Source organism: Carcharodon carcharias, chromosome 4, assembly GCF_017639515.1.
Source record: "Carcharodon carcharias isolate sCarCar2 chromosome 4, sCarCar2.pri, whole genome shotgun sequence".
NCBI classification, from domain to species: Eukaryota; Metazoa; Chordata; class Chondrichthyes; order Lamniformes; family Lamnidae; genus Carcharodon; species Carcharodon carcharias.
In genome coordinates this window covers 72,376,180-72,401,811 of record NC_054470.1, presented here as the reverse complement: position 1 = coordinate 72,401,811, position 25,632 = coordinate 72,376,180, and the positions used below count along the sequence as shown (strand labels likewise).

Genomic DNA, 25,632 nt, shown 5'->3' with positions numbered 1-25,632 from the left:
TAGGTAAAAGTATTAACCTAAAAAGGGGAGGAAAGTGGAAGTGAATCCATAACTGGATGGTAGGAGAATAAATGGATAGCTCACTGGGTCAGACTTTGGCCTCCGCCGACAAGACCTGGATTCAAATGGATACCAAACTGATGAACATAGAAACATAAAAACATAGAAGTAGGAGCAGGAGTACAGCCCCTTGATACTGCTTCACCATTTAGTATGATCATTGCAAATCATCGGTCTTAACTCCACTTTCCCACCCACTCCCCCTGTTTCCTGAGAGATCAAAAACATGACTATCTCAGCCTTAAATATATTCATTGGTGAAGCATACACAACCTTCTGGGGTAGAAAATTCCAAAGATTCACAACACTTTGACTGAAGAAATTTCTCATTTCGGTCCTAAATGATTGACCCCTTATCCTGAGATTGTACCCTTGTGTTCTAGATTTTCCAGCCAGGGGAAACAATCTCTTAGTGTCTACCCTGTCAAATCCCTTCTGATTATTAATGTTTCAATGAGATCAGCTTTCATTCCTCGAAACTCCAAAGAGTATAGGCCCAATTTACTCAGCCTCTCATCCCAATAAACCTTTGCTGGACCATCTCCAATACAAATATATCCTTCCTTAAATATGGACACAAAAAACACACACAATACTCCATTTGTAGTTTCACCAAAGCCCTGTACGATTGCAGCAAGACTTCCTTATTCTTGTACTCAAATCCCATTGCAAAAGGGCCAATAATGGAATGCAAATACCCACAGTCAGTTGGCTATTAGCATTCTATGTGAAATCAGTTTGGGTAGCCTTAATCCAGGCCTTAGTAGGTGTAGGCCTACAGTACAAAACTTTCCATAATTTGGCACTGATTGGCAATGCTATTCAGGCAAGTTTAAGGATCATATAATTGGGTGAACCTTTCAATGTACATTAAGAGTATAAATAGTTCTGTGCAATGGCATAGCTAGTACATGACAAAGTCAAAGTTTAAACCCAGCCATGATTATCTGAAGACCTGCCCAAACCTCTTTGCCTCTGCACTTCTCTCTCTCTCCCTTTAAAACTCTCATGACCTATCTCTTTCAACAAGCTTTTGCTCATTATTTGCAATTATTGTCTGAGTACAGACAAGTGAAATGCTTTAAAAAATTTTACTGTTATAGGTACTATGTAAATGCAAGTTGTTGTTCTTATAACACTACACCTATTATTTAACACTGGCATCCAACTTTATTCTTGTTTTATTTTATGTTGTGGAACATATAATTCATTATAAGAACATCAAATATAGGAACAGGAATAGGCCCTTTGGCCCCTTAAACCTGCTCCACCATTCAATAAGACCATGGCTGACCTGATTGTGGCCTTAACTGCACTTTGCTGCCTGCCCACCATAATATTTGAACCCCTTGTAGATCAAAAATGTCTAACTCAGCCTTGAATATACTCAATGACCCAGCCTCCTCTGCTCTTTGGGGTGGAGAATTCTAAGGATTAATAACCCTTTGAGAGACTGCTCCTACTTATCACAAATATTTAGCTCCTGTGGACTTTAATTATACTGAGGCTGGAGGATATTGTTACATTCAGCCTAAAAATATAGTTCTTACTTAAATCTTTAAAATTATAGCCAGGCTATGTTGATCAACATTAGCTAGAGCTAAGAATGAATGAAAGCTTTAAAGGGGCACTGTATCTCATGTCTCATGCACCGTGTTAAAAAAACAACTTAGCTACTATCAGATAATCAATGTGTTCAAATCAGTGACTAATTTCCCTTTTCATGAAGGTTTATTTCAGGTCTATCTGCACTAGGTGCCACTTCGATGGTTTAGTTTACAGAAGCAGTCTGTATGCATCCTGGAGCAGCTCATTGAGTTAACACGCAAGTAAGCACTTTATTGGATTGGGTTGGGTATCATTCTAGATGTGCCTCAACTGAAAAATGTTTGTTCTAGCTGAGTAAACAGCAGTCTAGTTCTGCAAGTCTTTATTAGACAACTGAAGAGGTCAGTGAGTTTCCTTCACCAGTTTCATTATATAACAAAAAGAAAAGACCAGTAAGTAAAAACTCTGGTATGTTATCCATTAATCCTGAAAATTACATGAATTGACTGGCATTTAACACCTTTTTTAACTGCATTCAGCTGCTACACATTACTATCACAAGCCCATTAACTTGCAATTTGTTGCTTAGCAGTCTGCTGAAGATAGAAAACATCCTCTGATAAAATTGGACTAAGTAATAATGCTACGTGCTAAATTTCGCAATTTGGTCAGGAAGATTTCAGGGCATTGTTAGACAGCTGCCATTTTTCACTTTAGGCGTGCTTAGTATGATCTTAACCATGTCACTTGCTGCATCAGCCATTGCTGAGCCTGAGATAACCAATACGGCTAACTATTGGATCCACAAAACTGTTCAGCATCCCAAAAGTAAACAGTGCATGGTTGATTGATTCAGGAAGTTCCTTCTTGTTTATCATGGCTGGGAAAAAATTGTACCAAAATCCCAGGATGTAGTACGGAGTCCAGCAAATGATGAATGTGCTCACAAGGACAATGGTCATCTTTAAAGTTTTCATTCGCACTTTAGGAATGTAATTCTTATTACATCTTGAATCTGCATCTTCAGAGAATACTAGAAAAAAGCCAAGTATAACCATTATCAATGAGTATCAACAGGCCATTGTTAGAAAAAAAAGTTTTAATTAGAACTTAATATTGGTATTTTGGAAAAGTCAGCACCCATGAATAGAACACTCTCATATTACCAATATATAAAAATTCCATTGTAAGTAAACTACGTTGTTTTATTTTTGGATGGCTTTTATAATCTAAGCGGTTACTGTTTTAACTGCCTTTTTCCTTCATTGAAGATAAAATTAATATTTGTCATTCCTTTTCTGTAAGTGACTGCATCATATAGCATAGTATAATCAAGAGTGTGACCACAAGTTCTGCACCAAGTCCTCTCCATAACAAGGTATGCCTGAGAGGTCCAGGTAGACTCAATGTCTGAAGTCTTCCACTCCCTCTGGGAAGTATCTGATCTTCATGCTCTGTCTCCCTCTGATGTACAGGTTAAATCCCAAAGGGTCATGGGCACAAATCAACATTTCATGGCAGAATGAATTAAAGCCCTGGTTGTATCAGAAATCCAAACTGATTCATTTCTTTCTCCCCAGGCCTGGGATACTGAGGCCAAATGTTGCAATCCTACGTGTGCTTGGACTGAGATCAGCCAACTCAGATCAGACCAGAAACTAAATTTAGGAACACAGGGACAGGAGTAGGCCATTGAGCCCCTCAAACCTTCATTGCCATTCAATTAGATCATGACTGAATCATAGAATCATAAAACGGTTACAGCACAGAAAGAGGTCATTTGGCCCAACATTTCAGGGCTGATCATCTTCAGAAGCAAATCACTTGGTGTCAATCCCCTTCCTTTTCCCCAAAGCCCTGCAGTGATTTTTATTCTGAGCTCCATTTGCTTGCCTTGGTTCATATTCTTTGATGTCGTTACCTAATAAAAATCTATCAGTCGTGAAGGTTTTAAGCATATAGACTTTAGGTGGAGAGAGTTCCAGTTTTTTATTACTGTTTGTGTGAAGAAGTGCTTCTTAATTTCAATCCGGAATGGCCTGGCTCTAATTTCCAAATAGTGCTTTTTTTTTGGATTCTCCCATTGAGGGAAAAAAATTCTCTTGATCTACACTTTCAAATCCTTTTCTTAATTATCTATATTGAAGGGAATACTTGAGGCCTTCCAATATTGGTATGATGCAGTATCACACCAGGAACTGCATTTCCCTCCTGATCCTTAACAAAAACAATAAAATGATTTTTAACAAGGTTCACATATTAAAATTGCACCAGTGTGTTTGACAGTGGCTGCAGGGATAATGTGTATAACTTGTTTGTACCAACAGAAAAACAATAAAATGAATGCTTACCATTTCCACTTACTGTCATCTTCCTTGTAACGGAGATTAATATACTTGTGTAGCAAAATACCATGATTATAAGTGGCAGAAGGAAAAGCCAGAGGAAGGTGAAAAAAAAGTAAACCTTTTCCTGCCAAGGCTCCTTGAAGCTGCCATGAGTCACACACTGAGTAAATGGAGCTGGTACAGCAATGGAGACAGTGTGGAAGAGGAATAGCTACATTGAAAAAAACAAATATAAAGTAATTGATTACTAATTGTTGCATTTGCACACAGCAAATTAAGGTAGCTAACTATAAGGTAGTGACTAAAACAATTGAATCATAGCACCTTACAGTGTAGAAGGAGGCCATCCAGTAGCTGTGCTGGCTCTTTGAAAGAGCTATCCATAGCCCTCCAATTTTTCCTTTTCAAGTAGTAATCTGTAGTTTTGTAGTCCCAGCAGCAGTGGCCAGGATTGGGACTACAGCAGTCTCCAAATTCTAAGTCCCAGTGTCTAGTACCAGGTAAACGTGAGAGTCTCACCGCGTAAGAGAGATGAGGCTCAAGGGGGCTGAAGGCCTTGATAGAGAGACCAGGAGGGAGGGAACATCCATTGGGGGGGGGGGGGGGGGGGCAGACCTTGGTGGGGAGGGGGAGTGCGGAGGGTGGGATTGCCCAATATGGATAGGGGCCCTTGAGGGAGACCCTCCCCCCTTCATAGCTGAGCCCAAGAAGACCTGCTGGGCTTTCTCCCACTGCCCCTGCACTCCTCCTGCCAACCTTGAAATTGAGGCCTGGTGGAAGTGGCCCTTAAGGGTCTCAATTGGAGTTAGGGCGGGTGGGCTATCGGAGAGTAGAGTCATAGAGACATTTACAGCACAGAAAGAAGCCATTCAGCTCAGTGGGTTTATGCCAGTTCTTCATGGGGCAATCCAGGCAGACCAATTTCCCTGCCCTATCCCCATAGCCCTGCATGTTTATTTCCTTCAAGTACCCATCCAATTTCCTTTCAAAATCATCAATCTTCTCTGCTTCCATCACACTTGTGGGCAGCTATTTCCAGGTCAGTTACCACTTGCTGCATAAAAACATTCTTCCTCACAGTCCTCCTACATCTCATCCAAAATCTTAAATCTGTATCCCCTAGTCATTGTACCAGTTTTTCCTTGTCTACCTTATTCCAATCTGCTGTAATCTTGTACACCTCTATCAAATCTCCCCTCAATCTCCTTTCCTCCAAGGTGGACAATCCAAGCTTCTCCAACCTAACCTTGTAACTAAAATGCCACATCCCTGGAACCATTCTGGTAAATTTCCTCTGCACCCTCTCAAGAACCTTCACATCTTTCCTGAAGTGTAGTGTGTCCAGAACTTGGTCTGTTGAAGGGTCATGAGGACTCGAAACTTCAACTCTTTTCTTCTCCGCCGATGCTGCCAGACCTGCTGAGTTTTTCCAGGTAATTCTGTTTTTGTTCTAGATTGATCTGTTCATTACAGGAACCTCTCTGATTACATTCACCCAGCTAGCTACTTGCTACTCAGTTGAAAAATATGTATGAGAAATGCATTTCATTCAGTTTGTAAAACATTAGTAAAAACTTCTTTGGGAGCTGTGTGGAATTACATTGTAAATTGTGATTCTTTGTTGGTCTGGCTAAATCCTAAACAGTTTCCACTTACGTTGCAAGTGACCTATGAAATTCATCGCGTTGAACAGCAAACGGGAGATGTTGGCATTTTCGCTAATTAGCCTGGTATGGTAAGCTTACCTTTAGGCTGCAGCTTCATTTATGCTTTTAAAATTGGGAAAGAACAGAAACAAGACCCATGCTATGTGTAAGATACACCCGATGCCAACAATGCGTCAAAGTTTCATCAAATGATATCTTCCTAAAACCAGCAACGATGCAAACGGAATGAACTTTACTTACTACCTGATTTCTATGTACAGTTTGAACGTCGCGACCCTGCATTTAAGCGCGGTATTTGCGATTTTAGTTCGGTTGTCGCCCAAATGCAAATATCATATCCATTGCAACGAGGCTATACAAAAGTGAAACTGTGGGTGTGGTGTCCCAAGTTAGGCCGCAATTTTGCGGTGAAGTTTCTATATATATAATACCAATGGAGGATTTTAGGGTAATGATTTTACTGTTGCTTAAAAAATCCTTAACATCCTGGCTTGTTCGAATAAGTACAGGTTGAAGCCCCCTTCATCACGATGCCTTGGTGCACAGACTGCTGGTCTTAGATATATTACCTGAGGTGTGGCCAAAAGGACACTCATGATCCAGGCTCCGATGAGCATGGTTCGGTTTCTCTCGTTGGCTCTGCTAATGCCCAGAGGGTGTAGAATGGCACAGTAACGATCGAGGCTGATTACCATCGTGATTAAGGCGCACGAGTACATGGAGAGGAGTTTGAAGAACATGAGGAGTTTGCAGGCTGAGTCCCCAGCGTACCACTGCACCGTGATGTTCCAGACAGCGTCCAGAGGCATCACAATGAAAGTGACCAGCAGGTCGGCGCACGACAGGTTCACGATCAGTGTCCTGATGTGGGATCTGCCCATGCTTTTCCTTCTCAGGGCGCCACACAGCACGGTCAGGTTGAGGTAGGAGGAGATCAAGAAGATGATCAAGGTGACGCCGACCCTGACCTTGGAGGCTGTGGAGAAAGTGGGCAGCAGCAGCTCGTCCTCTCCGCCCTGGTCCCTGTCCGCGGTGCTGAAAGTGCGGTCGCGGTCCAGGCTGCTGTTAGCCGCGCTGCTATTGCAGACGGGCAAGTCATTGCAGCAAAGTAGCTGGAGTTTCATTGCACGCGCCTCTGTGGAGTTAAGTCTGACCAAACTGTCCAGATCGGGGATTCACGACCGGGCAGGTTTTCATCTTCTGCATCTTCTTGATTCACAAAGGTCAACCCAGAGGTGGGGTTTGGCAGCACATCAGGAATTGTGAATGAGTCACTTCTCCCGCTTGTGGGAGGTGCCCATGTCCCAGCACACCCCCACCCCCAACACCCCACACCCCTCCCCCACTCGAACAATGGGTCTACAGGCAGTTGCAGAATAAAATGTTCTATATTTCCACAATCAGTCCGTTTGGGTTTGTCGTACCAACACTCCAACAACGATAAACAATAAAATAAAAGGACAATAACACCTGTAATACTTTCAATTGTAATGACTGGTGGTATCTATATTTTAAATCGTTGGAGACTTTTCGAAGTAGCCAAATATAGCGTCAAATGATGTAAATAATTTAATGATTTAATTAATTATTTAAACAAGCAGCAATGTAGTCATTTTAGTTTGCTGATTTAATCCAAACAACCAAAATATTAGAAGCAAGTTTTCCAAATTATATTAATTTTGGAAGATGTTGAATAGATTCGAATATGTATATAATTTATTATGCATAACTTGATGGTCAGTGAGTTATAATTAAAGCAAAGCCGGGAAGGCAGAACAAGACATCTGGTCCGCTCCCATATGAATGAGCTGTTCTGACAGTTATTAATGATGAACCTGAAGGTTGATCGGTTAACATTTTGGTGAAGAACAAACAATCCTGCATTAAGATTTTTTTAAAAGTACACTAGGACGATGTTGCACGTGTGTTGTGAGGCGATTAAATAGCTGCAGTGGAGATCAGCCTGATGATATGTATGTTTTTAAGATGAGTGGGTTATTTGACTGACATCCCTCTTATGAGTCGTCATCCCCAACCCCCTCCCCCCGACTCCTGAGAAGATTCTTTGCAGATTCATCGAAATTTAAGCCACTTTCCTTGAGGTTGGATTGCAGTTAGGCCCTCTCGCTGCTTTCTGATATAACTACGTAAGGCAGTATGTTTGGTCAGGACCAATAGGGGAAAATAAACTATTTCTAGCCTCTTTCCACGTTAACTGCGATTGAAATCCCCTTAATCACATTAATCTCGAACAGTTTCATTGCATTTTGCCAGTAAAATTAAATGTCGAATTGGAGTAGATAATTGGCCCTAGGTACCCATGATTGAAAACAAGAGTTGCGGGGGGGGGGGGGGGGGGGGGGGGGAAATGGGGGGAGAATCCAGTATCCTTTTTAATTATTTTGTGTTTCCTTTCTGTGCGAACTGTATATATCAATGTAACAATTTCCCAAATAAAACTATTACACATTAAGATTGAAAGTGTTTGTTTGAAAAGGACTATTGTTGACTTCAGCCTATTATCCGCAGTAAGACTGCGCGGGATGCGCTGTATAACACCCACACATCGTGGTGTTTGAACATCGTCACGTTAAAGATTGAGGCACAGAATGGTAGTTGTCAATTTGATTCAATCCTTAGCCCCAAAACCTATTTTTATTTATTTACAGTTTGTTTAGTCGCATCGATACTTTTTGGAAGCGCGGGATGCTCTGTCAGCAGAATGTAAATTTCGAGAATGGAAATGTGCTGCCATTAAATCTAATCCGCATCTCGCAGCAAGGCAAGCAATGTACTCCCCAGGGGTGTACTGTACGGGTTACATTGCCAGATAAAATGCAGGTGTAAGGAAAACTGCTTCGAGTTGCATGAAACGGAGAAATGAGCTGACAGGCGGATCAAAATTTTATTTTTTAACGAATAGACTGCTTAAATCCAGGCAAAATTTTGTTTTTTATTGCTTACCTACGGTCTGTTTTCGTTCTGTTCTTTGGCCATGTGGGATAATAATGCAATCGGGCACTGTCCATGTCTACTAAATGCTGAGTTGACCTTCCTCCATAATGAGAGGTTTGTTAAGTAACATATTCGTAGGTCATGGGAGATTGTTTGGTATTTTGTAGTGTTGTCATGTATTGACTTGTTCATTCATTATTTAAGAAATGTTCTCACTGGTTTAAAACTACAAAGAAAGGAACTTGCATTTATATGGTAACTTTCATGTCCACAGAATGCCACTTCAGAGCCATTTTGAAATGTAGGCAATGTTACAGAGTAAGGAAACAACAGTCAATTTACCCACTTGTGACCCCTGAGGTAAATGATTTAGCAATCTGTTTTACTGATGCTTGTTTGGAGATAAATATTTGTCAGGATTTCTTTCCTATGCTTCAAATAAGAGGTATTTTATCTCCATCTATGAGAAGAGGAAATTTCAGACAATTTGCCAATTTAAACAGTGTAACACTCCCTCAGTACTGCCCTAAAGTGTCAACCTAAATTCTGTACTGATGTTTTGTCCTGGAGATAGATCCCATGGACCCATAAGAATAATTTCAATAGATTAAAAAAAATACTAGGGCTTTTTATTCATTTTTCCCGATGCACAATTAAACATTTTATCCATATAGTGAGACTAGTGAGGACATTCATAAAGCTAAAGAGAGTTGGGTTTTGCTAAAGAATTGCCCAAAACACCAAAATTGAAAAATTTATAACAATGAAATATTAATAAAATGCAAAAATTTGGTATCCTTAAATGTTACTTCTAATCATGAACCACATAAAGTAAGATTCAAGAAGCCACACAATAAGATGAAATGAAAAACATTGAACAATGCAAATATATTTTCAGTTTAGTCACATATTAATCAGAGCCCCATGCTTGATAACCTGTCTTACTGTTTTGGAATCGCTGAGAAGTTCTGCAAATTAGGTTTTCATCTTCCTTCAAATGTGTTGCTATATTTAAAACATCTTAACAAGCATGTCATGCTGCTCATCAGCAATGTCATTACAACTTTTATTAATTCAGTTTTAATTAATCATCGCAATGCAGTAAGCCTCCAATTAAACTCACAATTTCCATACAGTGATAGTAATGTACACTGCAGTCTAAACAGTTTGTTTAAGTTTTCACGCTGTTAATAAGATATGATTTTCCTGAATAGCAGAACCAGTTTAGGTAATTAGTTGGTTACCAACAATTTAAATTGTAAATCTGTACAGAGTTCATATTTATTTGTTAAATACTAGAGTTATTTGCTTGGTCTCACCACTACTGGGTGAGCATTAGCATTGCTATAATACAATTAAAAACTTACCCTAAAGGTGTTCAAAAATTTGGATGACAGAACAAAAGTAAAGATAAAGCAAGATATGCATAAACATATTTTTTGTCCTGTGTATCATAATGTTGTGTAAAACCTACTGAAGACATAATTACAGAAATAAAGAGGGAAAATAAAACTGAATTTATGTTACAATGTGTTATTGGAATCGTAGAAAGTTACAGAACAGAAAGAGACCATTGGGCATATTGCACCTTTGAAAGAGCTATCCAGTTATTCCCACTCCCTTGTTTTTTGTCATTTGCTGCAACTTCAGCAATGCTGAAAAGCAGTTTCAATTTTTCATCAAAATAAAAGTAACAGAACATAATTTCCACGTTGTCTTTTCTTGTTGCTTTATTGGGGTAACTCAGGAAGCAAATATAAACTTGACTCTGGTTGGGAGTGGCACAAGATCCCCTCCACCATTTGGATATGGACATTACTTCTACTGTAGCTTCAAGTAGGTTTAAAAAGAAATAAACAGAAAATTATAATGACCTTTGACCTGGAAGCAGTACATTAAGGAAAGGTTGAAATTTCTTTAAAATGCCTAAGCAATCTGTAATTGTTTTAAAGAATGTTTGATTTCTAAGTGTTTGCAACAATTGTAAAGGGGTCAATTGTGATTTTCTTGAATAATAAGAAATACTGGTTCATGTGACCTGGTGACCCTTGACCTGGCAGCAGTACCAACAGGGAGGAAGTTAAGATATGGAAGCTGTGTGGTTGGTAGACACAAAGGGGAGCTACAGGCAGGAGTACTGGAGGGTGAAAGCGATCAGGACACAAAGAGAAAGCAGGCAGAGACAGAAAGGGGAATATAGAATTCTTGTGAAAAGGGAAGTAAATCACTCTCAGGAAAATGTCAGTTTTTCTGCCAGGAGGTGCTGGAGACAGGAACAACAGTGGAGAATCCCTGCTGGAGGCTGCAAGACACTTCATGTTCTGCTCAGCTGGATACAGATGCTGACCCTTGTGGGTCATCTTTTTAAAGGGAATTTGTGGAGCAGCAATTGGAAAAGTGTGAGCTTCTGTCGGGATTTTCAGACACAGTGTGCACTCTTGCACAGAAGATGGAGGAGTCCAACTTTAGCATGAGCTCTATGATGCTGTTGACCACTTCAATGGAAAGAGTGGCCAACCTCATGGAGAATCAGACTCAGCAGGCCACTGAGTGTATGCTGGCCCTCATTGATGCCCTAGAGCACTGACTGCCAGTTTACAGACATCAATGAAAGCCTTGCCTTGCTGACTGCAATAACAATGATGTACAGCCAAGTATTTTCCCACTCTTGATTAGCAGGGAAGTGCAGGGGTACCTGAGAATGAAGATGGGGAAAGGATTCTTTAAAAGGTACCCCCATTTCTCTGCCTTGAGCCTCTGCCCATCAGCAGAGCCACACATGCTGCCTGCTGCCCTGATGACCAAGTTTGCCCCTGCACAGATGCAGGTGGTGCAATCTTTGGCAGAGTAATGATGGACTCCAAACCTCAGAGGGCATCCGTCACGGTCACGTAATGTGTCAGAGCAGGGGAACAAGCAAGCAGCTTTTAGCACACCTGAAGCCAGAGGGGTACCACCTTGCAAAGGTAATAGAAATCATAAGAAAAACATCTTGGTTGTACAAATGGAATTGCTTGGGTGCTTATTACAATGTTCCATTGATGCTCAGTAGTTGGATGAAAGAGTGAGTTTATGCGAACTACTCATTATCATGATCTCTACTTTGTTGCATCCCCATTGACCCTGGTCAGTTTCATTCTGGTGAATGGATTGATCAGTCTTGGATGAAGAGGAAAGGCTTTGAATGTGATGGTTGGCCGGGTGACTGCAGGGAGGAGCGTTGGTGTAGGGATGGAGTTGCACAGAGGTCTGAATGGAAAGTTTGCAATGCTGCAAGCACACTTCTAAAGTGCCTGGCTGAAGGCACCAACAGTGTGGGATGATGCCCCTCATCCTCTTCTTCCAAGGATGCCAGGTGCTCTCTACTTTCCTGTTGCACCAAATTCTGTCCTCTTTCTGCAGCACCATGTTGCAAATGGCACAACAGATCAGTACAATCCTGGAGGTCCTTGCTGGGACATATAGAAGGACACATCCCGATCTGCAAAGACAGTGGAAATTCATTTGGAGTAAGCCAATGGCTTATTCTATTGTCACCCTGGTGGTCATCTGGCTTCTGTTGTACCTTCCCTCTGCCTCTATGGTAAGGTTCCTCACTGGGGTCATCAGCCAGGTTTTGATTGGGTGCCTCTTTTCTTCAAGTTGCTGAGGCTGTTCGGTAGACTGAACACCTTGGAACTTGAGGCTATCAAAGGGTGAAAAGGTCATGGTTGCTCCCTACATTGCTGGTGCAGATTTGCATTATTATCTTCCTACAGTCATAGACCAGTACACATTAAGGGAGTAGATATCTTTCTGATTAATAAAGACACCTGGCTGCTCTGGTGGCAGCTTGATACCACATGAGTACAGTCTAGACCTCCTCTGGACCAGTGGAAATCCTGCAAAGGAAGCAAAGCCAACAGGCCTCTGAATTTGACTAGCTTCATATGTGTCAAAGTGAATTTATTTGGAAACCTTTACAAACAAGGCATCAGTGACCTTGCTTTTGCAGATTGCAAGATCCTACAGATATCAGCCAGTTGATCACTGTAAAGACCCAAACATGATGAAATTGAGGGCTGTGATCAACTTGACAGCCATGGTCAATGGACAGCCACCTGCTCCTCTTGGGTGGAGATCTGCTTCCAAAAGGCTACAGATGTCTGTGACTCCCTGCTGAGAGAGCCTGAACCTCCTGAGGCACTGCTGTTCAGGAAGGTTGAGGTAGCTCACCCTTAGTCTAGGGACTCTGTGCTGGTGATATCACCTCCTTTGAGGGGTGGCCCTGTGTCCATCACTCTGTGGCTGCTGGAGTTGCTGTCCCCATTGCTGTGGCTGCTGACTTACAGCAAGCTGCATCTCCTGCTCAGAGGTCTAAGCAACTGCAGAATACATAGGGCCCTAACTACAGGGGAGTCTCACAGGCAATAAAGTGAGACTACCCCCATGATCCAAGGTACTTGATAGTAGTTGCACAAACTCGCTGTTCCTAAACAAAATCAGCGAATCCAGGCTGAAAGGATAGCTTCTGTTAACACTAGCCTTTCACTGGGACACTGGGGCTGACCACAGATTTGCTTGTTTCAGCCTTTAACTACACTGTTGCCATCAGGTCAGTTTAATTCAACAATGAGTTTTCGCTGTGTACTTGTATTCTTCAATCTAGCAAATTGAAGACACATAATGGAACCTGTGCACAGTGTGGGAAATAAAGAATCCAAGTTCTTAATTGCCTATTTAATAGATTCAATTGGTTTACCGCCAGACCAAGGTAGTTTCCAGCTGGCCTCAGAATGCACCCTGGGGAAGACCAGAAGAGGGCAGGAACCTGACTCAATGGGCTGCATTTTGTGATCTCCTGATGGCAAGTTTGATGGCTGGAAACACATAAAATCTAGCAGCAGGCCTTCCCCCAACCTAGCGCCTGCCCCTGACCTGATTGAAATTTTATGAGAATCAAGGAATCCGATAAACAGCCCACCCATCCTCAGGCTTATTAAGCCCTTGAAGTGGCTAATCGTGGCAGCTTAGGACCTTATCCCATCCCTGCCGGTATTTTACCAGTGGTGGAGAGGCCCACGCCACCCATGTTGGAAGCCTGGCAGCTTTAGCTGCATGGGCTGGTGTCAGCCAAAACAGGCGGGGGAAACTCTTTTACCCCCATTGGGGGCACCACCCCCCTCCCCCCCCCCCCAACACCCCCAGGTCAAACCTGCTTTAACCTTTCCCCGGCATATTGAACCGGGTCCCTCACCCTCCTCACTGCCCTTGTTGAGACCCCCAATGCTGGAACTCTCTGAGGTCCTCGGTATGATGGACTGCATGTAGGCAAAGAGACAAAGCAGTGGCCACAGCTGCTGGCTGGCAGATACAAACGTACAAATTAGGAGCAGGAGTAGGCTATTTGGCCCCTCAAGCCTGCTCTGCCATTTAATAAAATCTTGGTTGGTCTGTTTGTGGCCTCTACTTTCCTGTCAATCCTAGACCCTTGGATTCTGCTAGGACTACAGAACTACTGGCCATCCAATTGACTCACAGCTCTCTAAGACAGGACTTCCTTCCAAGAAAGGGGTAGGAGTTTCACCTTAAAGTAATTAAAACTGCTCCCAGCATTAAATTGCTGCAGGGCAGCTGTTGAGACATTGAATAGACCAGGCCTATATTCCTTGGAGTTTAGAACAATGAGAGGTGATCAAACTGAAACATATAGGGCAGAATTTTTCCATTGGCGAGCTGGGGGCGGTGGGAACCCCCAACGTCATCCTGCCCAATTTAAAGATTCAGGAAGGCGGGTGGACAGCGTGATTAGCTGTCCGCCCGCCGACCTGTCAATTGCCAATTGAGACCATTGACAGGGTAGTTAAATCAATTAAAGGCCCTGCCCGTCCAGCCTTAAGTTTGGTAGGCAGGCCAGGAGCCCCAGCGGGCTTCTGAAAAAGCATGAAACCTCATCCACTGGCGGGATGAGGTTTCATGTCGGTTTTTAAAAACTTTAATAACGTTTCTGTGATATTTATTAACATGTCCCATCTTGTGTGACATTGTCACGTGAGGGGGGCATGTTAATAATTTTTTAATTTTTCTATTTTTAAACTTTCAAACACTGTCAGCACACTCTGGCAGTTGGGGGATCCCCGCATGCCCGCACAGGAAGCACATAGCCGTCGGGCAGCCCACTGGGCGGGCCTTAATTAGCCCACCCACTTAAAATGGCGGCGGGGCCCATTTTGGCAGCGTCGATCGGCTGCCTGCCCACCGTTGAGCCAGTGGGGCCCGCCCACCCATCAAGGGCAAAATTCTGCCCATAGAATTGTTAAGGAACTTGACAGGGTAGTTGCTACGAAAATGTTTCCCTTGGCTGGGGAATCCAGGATATCGCATTACAATCTCAGCATAAGGGGTTGGTATTTTAGGACTGAGATGAGGAGAAATTGATCCACTCAAACGGTTAAGAATTTCTGGAGTTCTGTACCCCAAAGAGCCATTGATGCTCAGTCATTGAGTGTATTCTGAGATCAATAGGTTTCTGAGTTCTGAAGGAATTGAGATTTTGGGATAGCACAAGAAAGTGGAGCTGAGGTAAAAGTTCTTATTAGTATGGCTCAATGGGTCAAGTGGCCTTCTCCAGCTCCTATTTTTTACGTGCTTATGTTCTTATTAGGTATTATTAGCTCAATATAGGAAAGATTCATTGGTCCAAGTTTTGCAATCAGCGATGAAGCAACGGTGCCCACTGCTGATCTCAAAGGAAGTTGCCCACAAAGACCTAGTGATCACTGTGACACAGATTTCCCCTTTTCCAATGGCAATTTAAACCTGGCGACAAGTCAAATGGGTCTCCAGATGTGATATCAGCAAGCAGGATAAGCAGCCAATCAAATTGATGTATTCCCATAGACAGCAAACCAGCAAGTTAAAAGCATTGCATTCCAATACTTCTAATTTAAAATTTCAGATAGCAAAATAAATGATTACAATTGGATTAAGATAGAAGCTAAAATAAAGATAAACAAAGTTAAAAATATTAAATTACTTGGATTTTTGGTAGAAATTTGAAATCCTACTAATACAAAATTAGCTTTTCAGAGGCAATGAGGATATTTAGCAGTAATTATGAAGTTAGTACATTGTTAAAAACCCAGTTAACAGTTTATTCAATGGGGCATAGCTTTTTCAAGGATTTTTGCAGTGAGACTAACTGTGTAGGAATGAAAGTCCTTGTCAGTTCAATGTTTCTCATTTGATTGCAGTCTGGGGGAATCTCAGCTGCACATGCTCTGGAGAATTATAGGATCACTAACAGCAGCTTCTGGATTTTCATGTTGTTCAATGCTTTTGTGAATTCCAGAAATTGCTGTCAGTTTCAGTGGAATAATCTCGGCAAAGGCTGAGTTCTGCCTTCATTGATACCACTAAAACCAGGCCTCAGGACATATATCATCAATCTACTTACTTATACAGAAAAGATAAACATATAGATGTATCCATGAGAAGATTAGAACTATCCACGGGTATTTTATATAATGGCAGTTACAGCCTTATGGATTTGCTAATATTCTACAGATACAGTTTCAGCAATATTTACAGGTTTTTCAACTGCAGGGTTTTAACTACAGAACTAATAAAATGAAAGCAATATAAATGATTATTTCATAAAAATTGATTCCTTAACTATTTGTCAATCTTAACCTTAAACATTCACGTTGGCCACTGCTTTGTTCAAACACTTGGCTTTGCAACACTATAGGGTCTCTGAATTTCTTACTCACTTCCAAGTACACTGAAACCAATTGTTCTACATTGCAAAGTGTGAACTTCAATGCTTTAAACATTATTGTGAAATATTTTTGAGAAAGGCTCACCAACTTTGCTTGCCCATGTGCCTCTGAAGCCTCCCCTGCTGATATCATTGATGATGCATGCTGTTAAGTAACAGTCTGCAGAGCAGACAACTCTTCCTACATGACTGTGCATCATTTGGTCAGTAAAATCTGCAAGTCTAATAAACCCAGTTTGTAGTTTGGTTTGCAAGGAGGCAAACCATCGTTCATCCTCATGAAGTATCTTCTAACTTGTAGTTCACCCCACGAGGTTGAAAACTCAATATGACTCAACAGAGTCCAGAGTTTTCAGAGACTGAGTGGTCAGTCTATGCATTAGGCTCTGTGGGGAGATGGTGGAATCAGAAAGCATTGATTTATTCCAATCCAACTGAGATAGAATACTGTCAGAAAATAATATTTTAGAACACAGCATATGAGTATTTTGAGACATGATGTGTAGCAAGTATAACATGCTTGAGAAGAAAAAGCTGACATCAAACCTATGGTTCCCAAAGCTCTCCACTCTTGGGATTTCCTCACCTCTTGTCTAGGTCTGTTGTAAACTAATTGACAGAGATTGATGGCCATGATTAGTCAGCACCTTCATTATCATTGTACCATGCAACTATCAGGGTGATGGAAGACAAATTAGCCGGACCTCGGTCATTTTTAGGCTAACAATTTCAGCGTTTCTATGATGCTATTTCTTCCATTAGTAACAATCACCTCTGCCCCTTTCATGTCTGTGAGAAATGATTCACCCTATGCTTCCTCCTCTAAATCACTTCAGCCTGTGTGCCTTTGGCTGGTGCAAGCTTCAAGTAGTGATGATGGTCAATGCTGTGATGAGGCTTGTCACATGAGAGAAACTTTTTGTTGATCCTACATTATGCCATTATCTATAACAAGGAGAAAAGAGCAGTTACACAGTCAGCTATATTGCTGCACAAGCAGTATATGGCATATTTCATGGTACAATGCTTTACTTTTGCACAGAGAAGCCATGTGATGATAATTAAGTAAAGCAGAGACATAGTTCTCTGCTCCAGCCGCTGCATTAGCAATGCTGTGTACAGATCTCCATGATTACAACTCCAAAGGGCATAGACGTTTCACCACTTCAATCCTCCATTCCAGCTGCAATCTATGACTTTCGGATGTGACAAAAATGATAAGTTTCGTCCAGATCAGATTCTTTCTTGGATTTTTCTTCGCAGGTCACACCAAAAGGTTAGAGCCAGTTATTGCTGGCAGCTTCTGCAAGTTGTGTAGCACATACAGTACAGTCTGGCTAGTTTCAATATCTCAAAACAAGGCCATAGTTCAGAAATGCCTGAGGGCTGCATGTTTTGATTGCTGTGGCTTGTAGTTTGTATGTGGACACTCCCCTAGGATATTCAAAATATTTTATACAGAAAGGTGAATCAAGTTATTCCATTCAATACAATGTAATTGATAATATATCCATCTAATCCTGTTTTAATGTCCTTTCACTCAGTATATTTTCACAATATTTAGGAGATTAATTTCAACTTTAAACTGCCACTGCAGGTCAGCCACCTGCTATAGAAATCACTCAATTTTCAATTCCATTGAATTCCGGTTGAAAATTGATGCCTCTGAATGGTCTATGTGTGACTGTATTGCTTCCAGTTGCAGTCAGAGGAAATCAAGAATATCCAGCTGTTCTGAGGCTCTGTAATGATGTTTTGAAATATAAATCGTGACCATGGTTCAATGTTGAATTTTTTTGTTAACAGCTAGTACAGGTGAATTATCATTGTAGTTTTGACATGTTCAGGAGAATATTAAATAGCCTGACCTGCATTTCCAGCATTTTCTGCTTTTACCATCATGCCAGTTTTCCATCTGTCTTGGACCGCTCATTGTTACTGCTTAGTCTGAGATGTCCAATGAACAGGAACTCACCTGTTACCTGGGAACTCTAGATGCAAACTTTGCAACATTCTGATGCTACCCACAGTGACTTACAAGGGCATTAGTAAAATAAATTTAAGAGATGCTGGAGAGGCTGGAACAAGGGGTCATTTTCTCAGGGTCAGGGGTTGGCCATTTGGAACTGAGATGAGGAAAAATTTCTTCACTCAGAGGGTTGTGAGTCTTTGGACTTGTCTACCCCAGAGGGGTGTGGACGCTCAGTCATTGAGTAAATTCAAGATAGGTCAATAAGATTTTGGGGCACAAAGGGAATCAGGGGATGTGGGGATGGGGTAGGAAAGTGAAGTAGAGAAAGAAAATCAGTTGTGATCTTATTGAATGGCAGGCAAGCACAAGGCGCCATATGATTTACTCCTGCTTTTTCTTATGTTTTGAAGGGTGTAATTGTTGTAAATATAGTACACTGAATAATGTTAATTTACCTGCTTAATGTTAAATACAATTATCTGTTTGTTTGTAGCCTAAGGCATGGCTTAATATATTCTGTTAACTTCCAAAGGCAAAGAGATTTACTTGACTGCAGATGGTACATTTTGAATCAATGGAAAAACTTGTTTGTTCAAACCCTTAGGCTCGCTACTTTGACCTAGATATTGGGCAGAGATATGCACCTAGTGCTTCATAAAATCATAAAGTCTGATTATGAGATTGACTGTAATGCTGAAACACAGGACAAAATATAGTGTAAAATCCTAAAAATGTAACAACAACCTTTATAATTATACATTTGAAGGATATGGGGGTTTCACTTGCTGGGTCAGGAGTCCATCTTCACTCTCTGTTTTCTGTTGAAGGTGATCCTTTTCCATTAAAAAAAGTAAACTTGCACTGAAAGAGCAAATATTTTGTGCTGTGTATTTTAGGCTTCTGCAGCTTTATGGACTAATGCACAGTTTATGTGAATATTAATTATCTTATCTACAGAAATACAATGAGAGAACTTGAGAGCTAAGTGCACTGTAGTTGCCAGTTGCATGTGAATAATAATAGTCAGTATTTAATCTTTCCCATTGTACTTTGTAAATCTTTTTTTTTATATGCATTGCTAGTTTTAACCAAGTCCATTACTTCTTTTGTGTTGTATTCGCAGCAAGTTTTTGGGTCAATTCAGGTTAAGAATACTAAGGTATTTAACCAAACAATGTGAACCTGTAACTTCATTTGATTGCCATCCATGATTGCACATATACATGACAGTCTCAACATTATTCCTGCCTACCTATTTTTCACCTAGACTACTTTCTTCAAAATTAACACATTTTTTTCAGATAGTCTCCAAATTTCCTTGATATGTGATCTTATGTGATGGATTAATATGTCTGTCAACAGCAGTTCCTCCTCTACTTTGTAGAAAGCACTCTGTACTATAATTATGATCTGCAGATCTTAAAATGTAAATCATGGTTTACATCTTCTGTGCTTTTCCTCCATTTCCCACAGAAATTGTGCACACTGCAGTTGGATTAGCCTGCACAGCACTATTTATACTGGTAAAATGGCTGTTAAGCTAGTTGAGTAATATATCTGTTATCATCATTGTGGGTCTTAGCTTCGGTTGACCTTGGTTAGGATTGATAGGGATTGCTGGAGGTAAAGCTGTTGGTAAACTTTATTTTAATTATCTTATTAAACATTCTTCTAACTATATACAGGACAAGGCTTAGCACGAGGCTTCACATAGAACTATACCTCAGCATACTCTGTTGTCATGTGATCTTGCATCACTGATGATATAGACTGTCTATTTACATTTTTAACACTAACCCTTAACACTAGATTTACCCTCAAATCCCTGACTCTATTCAACACATTATTTACATTATCCTACATATCCCCTCACCCACCTCACCACCACCACCACCACCCCCTCTTAAATCTGTGCCTTCACCCCTGGTTCAGAGATGACCATTGTGATGGTTTCACCTATCTCACTGACCTTGTTCTTAGCTCTCTCGAAAGATGTATAGGAGTCAAGTTCTCCATGTTCTCTCTCGAACTTGGTAGAGTGGTTTGTCAATCATCAGAGAGCACCAGCTTACTGTTCAGGTCATCTTTCTAATCTTCTGGGTAACTGTTGCATTCCATTGAAGGTTGTCTTCTAGTAGATACGAATGTGCTTTTGTTTCTTCTCACTATTTCATTTTCAATCTCCACAAGATAAGATCACGGATGTATAGCTTTTTCTAAAACCTGGCTTTTGTGATTTTGATCATGAATCGATACTAACTACCCTGCCTAGATTTCAGGTAAGATGTGTACTCTATGACATTGATTATAGTTTCTGGTTTGATTTGCACAATACGCATATTCCTTCTCCCTTATTCTCTCTATATCTGCTGCCTTGAAGCATGGCATAACTGTGTGCAGAAGAGCAGGAAGTTGAGTCCACAGTTGTTTTTCCAATTAGAAGTTCGCAGAGAGCTAGGCTATTCTGGAGCATTGTGGAATGGAAGCTCAACAGTGCCAATTTAATATAGTCATTTTTCTGCAACAAAGCCTTTACATTCTTACTCCTCTTTCGGCCTCCCCAGTAGCTTGTGGGTATGTGACTGAGCTAGTCATGTGGACAAACTCACAAGCTTCTGTGAACTGCCTAAAACATTCATTGGCAAACTGTTGGCCATTGTCTGAAATGACTAGGTCTGGAATGCTGTGCAAGGCAAAAATTTGTTTTAGTAATGTAATGACAGCTTCCAACGTGGGACCATGCAGATGCTTAATCTCAATCCATCTGGAGTAATAGTCAACAGCTATGAGGAATGGCTTCCCTTTGAGTGCAAAAAGATCCATTCCAAGACGTGCCCATGGTCTGGATGGAAATGTGGATACCATCAGTGGTTCTCCTTGTTCCTGGTGATGGATCTCACAGATGTTGCAATTTGAAATTATTTCTTCTAATGATTTTGAGATAACTGGCCACCAAACAGAATTTTGTGCTCTAGCATAACACTGTAATGCCCAGGCGTCTCTGGTGTATTCGCTGAAGGATCTCAAGTCTTGAGGACTCTAGGTATGATCAATCTCTCATAATAAATCAGTAAGTCATCCAATGGCATGAGATATCTTCGTTTCTCTAAGTATTACTTCGGGATGAGATTATTTGGAATGTATTCTGACCAGTCTTTGATGCAGTATTCCCGGATTTGAGCACATTCTTCATCTGATTTTTGTGCCTTTTGAATTTTATTTAGCCTTTGTATTGTTGCTGATAGAAATGTTGTGGTCAATGAAGTATAGGATGAAATTTATGTTCTCTTGTTCATGCTTGTCTCTCTTGTTCTTGCACTTGAGTTTGTTCATCTGTTTCTTGATTGATGCAAGCTGCCCTTCCAGATAGTTAACTTGCGATTCCCTCACCTGCTGTTCATAGGAAGTCTTCTGCCTGGTTTTCACAAGGTTCTCACATGATTCTATTAGGTTCTCGTGCTTCTGCTTTGGAGCACTTGCTTCAGTCTTTTCAAGACCTCTTAAGTTTGGAAATTCTGTCCTGAATTTTTTCAGTTTGTCTTGGCTTTTCAATTCTTCTACTTTATAGATGAGCTGTAGACCAGTGCAAGCTTTTTGGCTTAATAGTGATCAGTTTTGGTTTTGGATCACATACAAAGTTTCTGTGCTTTCTCTTCCTTTGTACTTAAGTGTAACAGTCAACTGTCCCTTGACCTTCAGCAGAATGCCATCTGGACCATGGAGTTGTACAGTCAATGGCTGAATGAAGTCTTGCTTTAGCCACTGTTCTGTGTCCAAAAGAACTGAAACTCCTTCTCCAGTGTCTAACTTGAAGTTCGTTTTTTTTCATGGACCATAATGTCTGTACTCCAATAGTTCCCACTAGATATTATAATTTCTCCCTAGAATGGCACTTCATTGTCTTTTGCATCTTCAATTTCTTTTGCTATTTGCTTTAACTGGCTTCTCTTTAAAATTCTGAGTTGAGAACTTTTTGCTGCAGCATCTAGCTTTAAAATTTCCTCTTCTCTTACAGGATTAGCACTCTGAATTTCTGGCGGAACACTCTTCATGCTGATGCAACTTTTTCCTGCCACAGCAAGAACACTAAATAATGTGGCGCCAGCACTCTCTTTGCTCTTCCCTGTTTTTGAGTGGGTTTGCTGCTACTTCTATGTCCTACAAACCACACTGTCAGTCATTTTTCTCTAGGAAATCTCCCTGTCACCTCAAATAAATACCTGATTTTGCTTTCTCACTTCTGCCTATCCAGTAAACTGCACAGCCTTTGATAGTATCAATTTCTCCCTCGAATGTAGAAACTCTGATAAAGTCTCCTCTAAGACTCTTACAACAATGAAATTCCAAGTTAATTCATCTTTCAGGGCTCCATATTTGCAATGCTCAGTTAGTCAATATAAATGGTTAGGAATCTGCACTCTCTCCTGATCCTTGGGTAGGTCTATTGAACTTCACCTTTTAATTGTGTTCTGTCTAAGGCTGAAATCTTTTTCAAAGGCTTTTGTAACATCTTCATACAATGCCCCTTCTTCACTTATTCCCTGTCTGACGAATATTTCATCTGCACTATTGCCCATTGTGTAGAGAAGGGTACTGACCTGTTCCTTGCTCAGCTTCTCTGCTAGTCCCAAAGTGATTCTGTATCTGTTAAGTCTACAACACCATTTCTGTCACTTCTCGGCTTGATCCAGGCCTTCCACGTGCTTGAAGCACACTGGTGAGGGTAAGGTTTTCTCCATGGCTTTTCTTCACTCTAGTCTTTCTTTGAGTTCAGTTGACATTTTTCCCATACTGTCCTTTCCTTGCAGTCATTTTGCTTGCCACTTTTTCAGTCACTGGACTTTTTACTTAATGCTTTATCGTTGTCTTCACTGCTGCCACTATCTGATATACCATCACTGTGAATCTTAGCTTCGATTGTCCTTGGTTAGGATTAATAGCAACTGCTGGAAGCAAGGATGTTGGTAAACTTTACCTTTTATTAAACGTTCTTCTAACTATATACAGGACAAGGCTTAGCATGAGGCTTCACACAAAGCTATCCCTCAGCATGTTCTCTTGTCATGTGATCTCACATCACTGACGTAGACCACCTATTTGCAAATTTAACATTAACCCTTTACTCTACAATACTGTAAGAAATTTATATAGTACTGTTAATGTGAAAAAGAATCCCAAGGCATTTAAAATGGTTTAAAGAGAGAAGATAGGCCCCAAGCCAAAGAAGGCGATATTAGCAGGTGGACCAAAAGCTTTATTAATGAGTTGGGTTTTATAGGAAAAGAAGAAGATGGAGAGTTGGAAGGGTTTATAGAGGGAGCTCCAGAGAATGACACCTAGATGGCTGAAAGCACAGCTTACAAAGAAGGGTTAAGGGAGTGGATAATGCAAAGGCGGTTGAGTAATAGGAATGAAGAGTTTAGTGAAGGGGTTGGTGGGCTGGTGGTCATAGAGATTGGGATCGATGAGGCATGGAGGCATTTAAATACAAGGATGATAATTTTAAATTTGAGGTATTGGGGAACCAAGAGCAATTGTAGCTCAGTGAGTAGAGTGAATGGCTTCATGCATGGTAAGAGCTTTGGATGAATTGAAGGTTACAGAGGGTGGAAACTGAGACACCGCCCAGTAGACCACTGGAATATTATAGTCTGAATTTTAAAAAGGCATGAATGGATGGGGGTTTCAATAGCAGATGGGCAGAGGAGGGAGTAGAGATGGACACTGTTATAGATGTTAAAGTAGGCAATCTCTCTGATAAAGAGGGTATCTGCTGTAAGCTCAGCTCAGGGTCAAATAGGCCGCCAAGGTTGTGAAAACTTTGGTACAGCCTGTGGCAGCGGCCAAAGAGAGGGTTAGAGTGCTCAGCAAGGGAGTGAAGTTTTTGGTGAGCTGGTCTTCCCGACTTTCACTTGGAAGGTTTTGTGGATATTTTTCTTTAAATGGGTAAAATGGTAACTGATTTTATGTAGTGCCTGTGCATTAACTTTACCTCTGTGACTGTTTAAATTTAGATTCCTAGAACATCAATAACTTGTTTATCAAACATCTAATAAATAGAACCTGCTTGGCTTCAAATATATCTAAAGCAGTTTTAATGCTACAAGTCCCTTCATGAATCAATTTCCTTCTCAGCTTTATTTGGCAGAGGCATTTGTGCATGATCTGTTTAATTTTTCAGCAAAACTTGTTGATTTTGGTAAGTTATGAAGGTCACTTATGTGACACTACGGCCATTTGGGCAAAACATACATATACAGATCTCAGAATTACAGAGCATGAGCACTAAATTAATAAAAGCTCAACTGAAATCAGACACGAGTTGAATTTTTTTTTACTGGTCTTCCACAAAGCAATAGATTTGAAGTAATGCTGCCTGTATTTATAGTGTAGACAATATCATTTCATCTTCCAATATTCATTACTTTACCCTCATCAGAATTGAATTTCTACCACTGCACTCCCACTTAGATTTTATTCAGGGATAGCACTTTTGCTCTGGGTCAGAAGGCCTTGGATTCAAAACCCACTCTAGAGACTTGAGCATAAAACCTATGCTGGTGCTCCAGCACCGCTGTCTTTCAGAATAGATGTTAAATGCAGGCCGTTTCTACCCTCTCAGATGACACTATTCAAAGAAGAGTAAGGACAAATACTCTGGTTTCCTGGCCTAATATTTATGCATCAAGCAACATTCACTAAAACAGATTACCTGCTCATTATCTCATTGCTGTTAATGGGATCTTGCTGTGTACAAATTGGCTGCCATGTTTTCTACATTAGAACAATGATAACATTTCAAAAGTACTTCATTGACTGAAAAGAACTTTGGAACCTCTTGAGGTCATGAAAGGCACCATATAAATGCATTCTTTCTATCTCAGCTGTTTTTGAAGCACAGCATTTGCTTTTTGTGACTCAAAGTTTGGATCATCTGCAAGTTTGAACAACTTGCATTACTTGATAAAGGAGACTTAACAGGATTTTTTAAATATGTAAATACACATTCTTTGTACAACAGCAGCAGTTTGAATAAGTAGAGTATCATTATGTGAATATGAATGTGAAATAGTTTATACATTAATGCAAAATATATATTGCCAGATCTTTATTGTTTATTTTTAGCACGGTCTTTCATGCTCCAATTTTCTAAAATGTCTTTCAGCCACATATTTGTATAGCTCTATCAATTAGCTGAAATAATGTAAGCTTGACAGGGGAGATAGAAATGTAAATTGTCATTAGGAGAGTGTTGGATCAGTAAGGGAGCTAAGGAGCCACAACATTTTAAAGGTTTGGGCCAGATTGATCTGCACTACTACC

At 40.7% G+C, this 25,632-nt stretch overlaps 1 protein-coding gene across 1 annotated transcript; it reads right to left on the bottom strand.

Annotated features, from left to right (window-relative positions):
* Nucleotides 1-2,363: 2,363 nt before the first annotated feature.
* On the bottom strand, nt 2,364-6,747 carry LOC121276757 (gonadotropin-releasing hormone II receptor-like). The gene is made up of 3 exons (XM_041185302.1): nt 6,193-6,747; nt 3,960-4,167; nt 2,364-2,641 (listed from the first exon to the last, which is right to left on the bottom strand). Exons 1-3 carry the CDS (start codon nt 6,745-6,747, stop codon nt 2,364-2,366), a joined length of 1,041 nt encoding a protein of 346 aa, XP_041041236.1.
* Nucleotides 6,748-25,632: the final 18,885 nt, after the last annotated feature.

Excerpts from the sequence above, each read along its gene's own strand:
- LOC121276757 (XM_041185302.1), bottom strand. The coding sequence starts at position 6,747 with ATGAAACTCCAGCTACTTTGCTGCAATGACTTGCCCGTCTGCAATAGC. Across the intron at positions 4,168-6,192 it reads TCCTTTTGGCCACACCTCAG|CTATTCCTCTTCCACACTGT; the intron begins GTAATATATCTA and ends TTTTCAATGTAG. Across the intron at positions 2,642-3,959 it reads GATGACAGTAAGTGGAAATG|TATTCTCTGAAGATGCAGAT; the intron begins GTAAGCATTCAT and ends GCTTTTTTCTAG.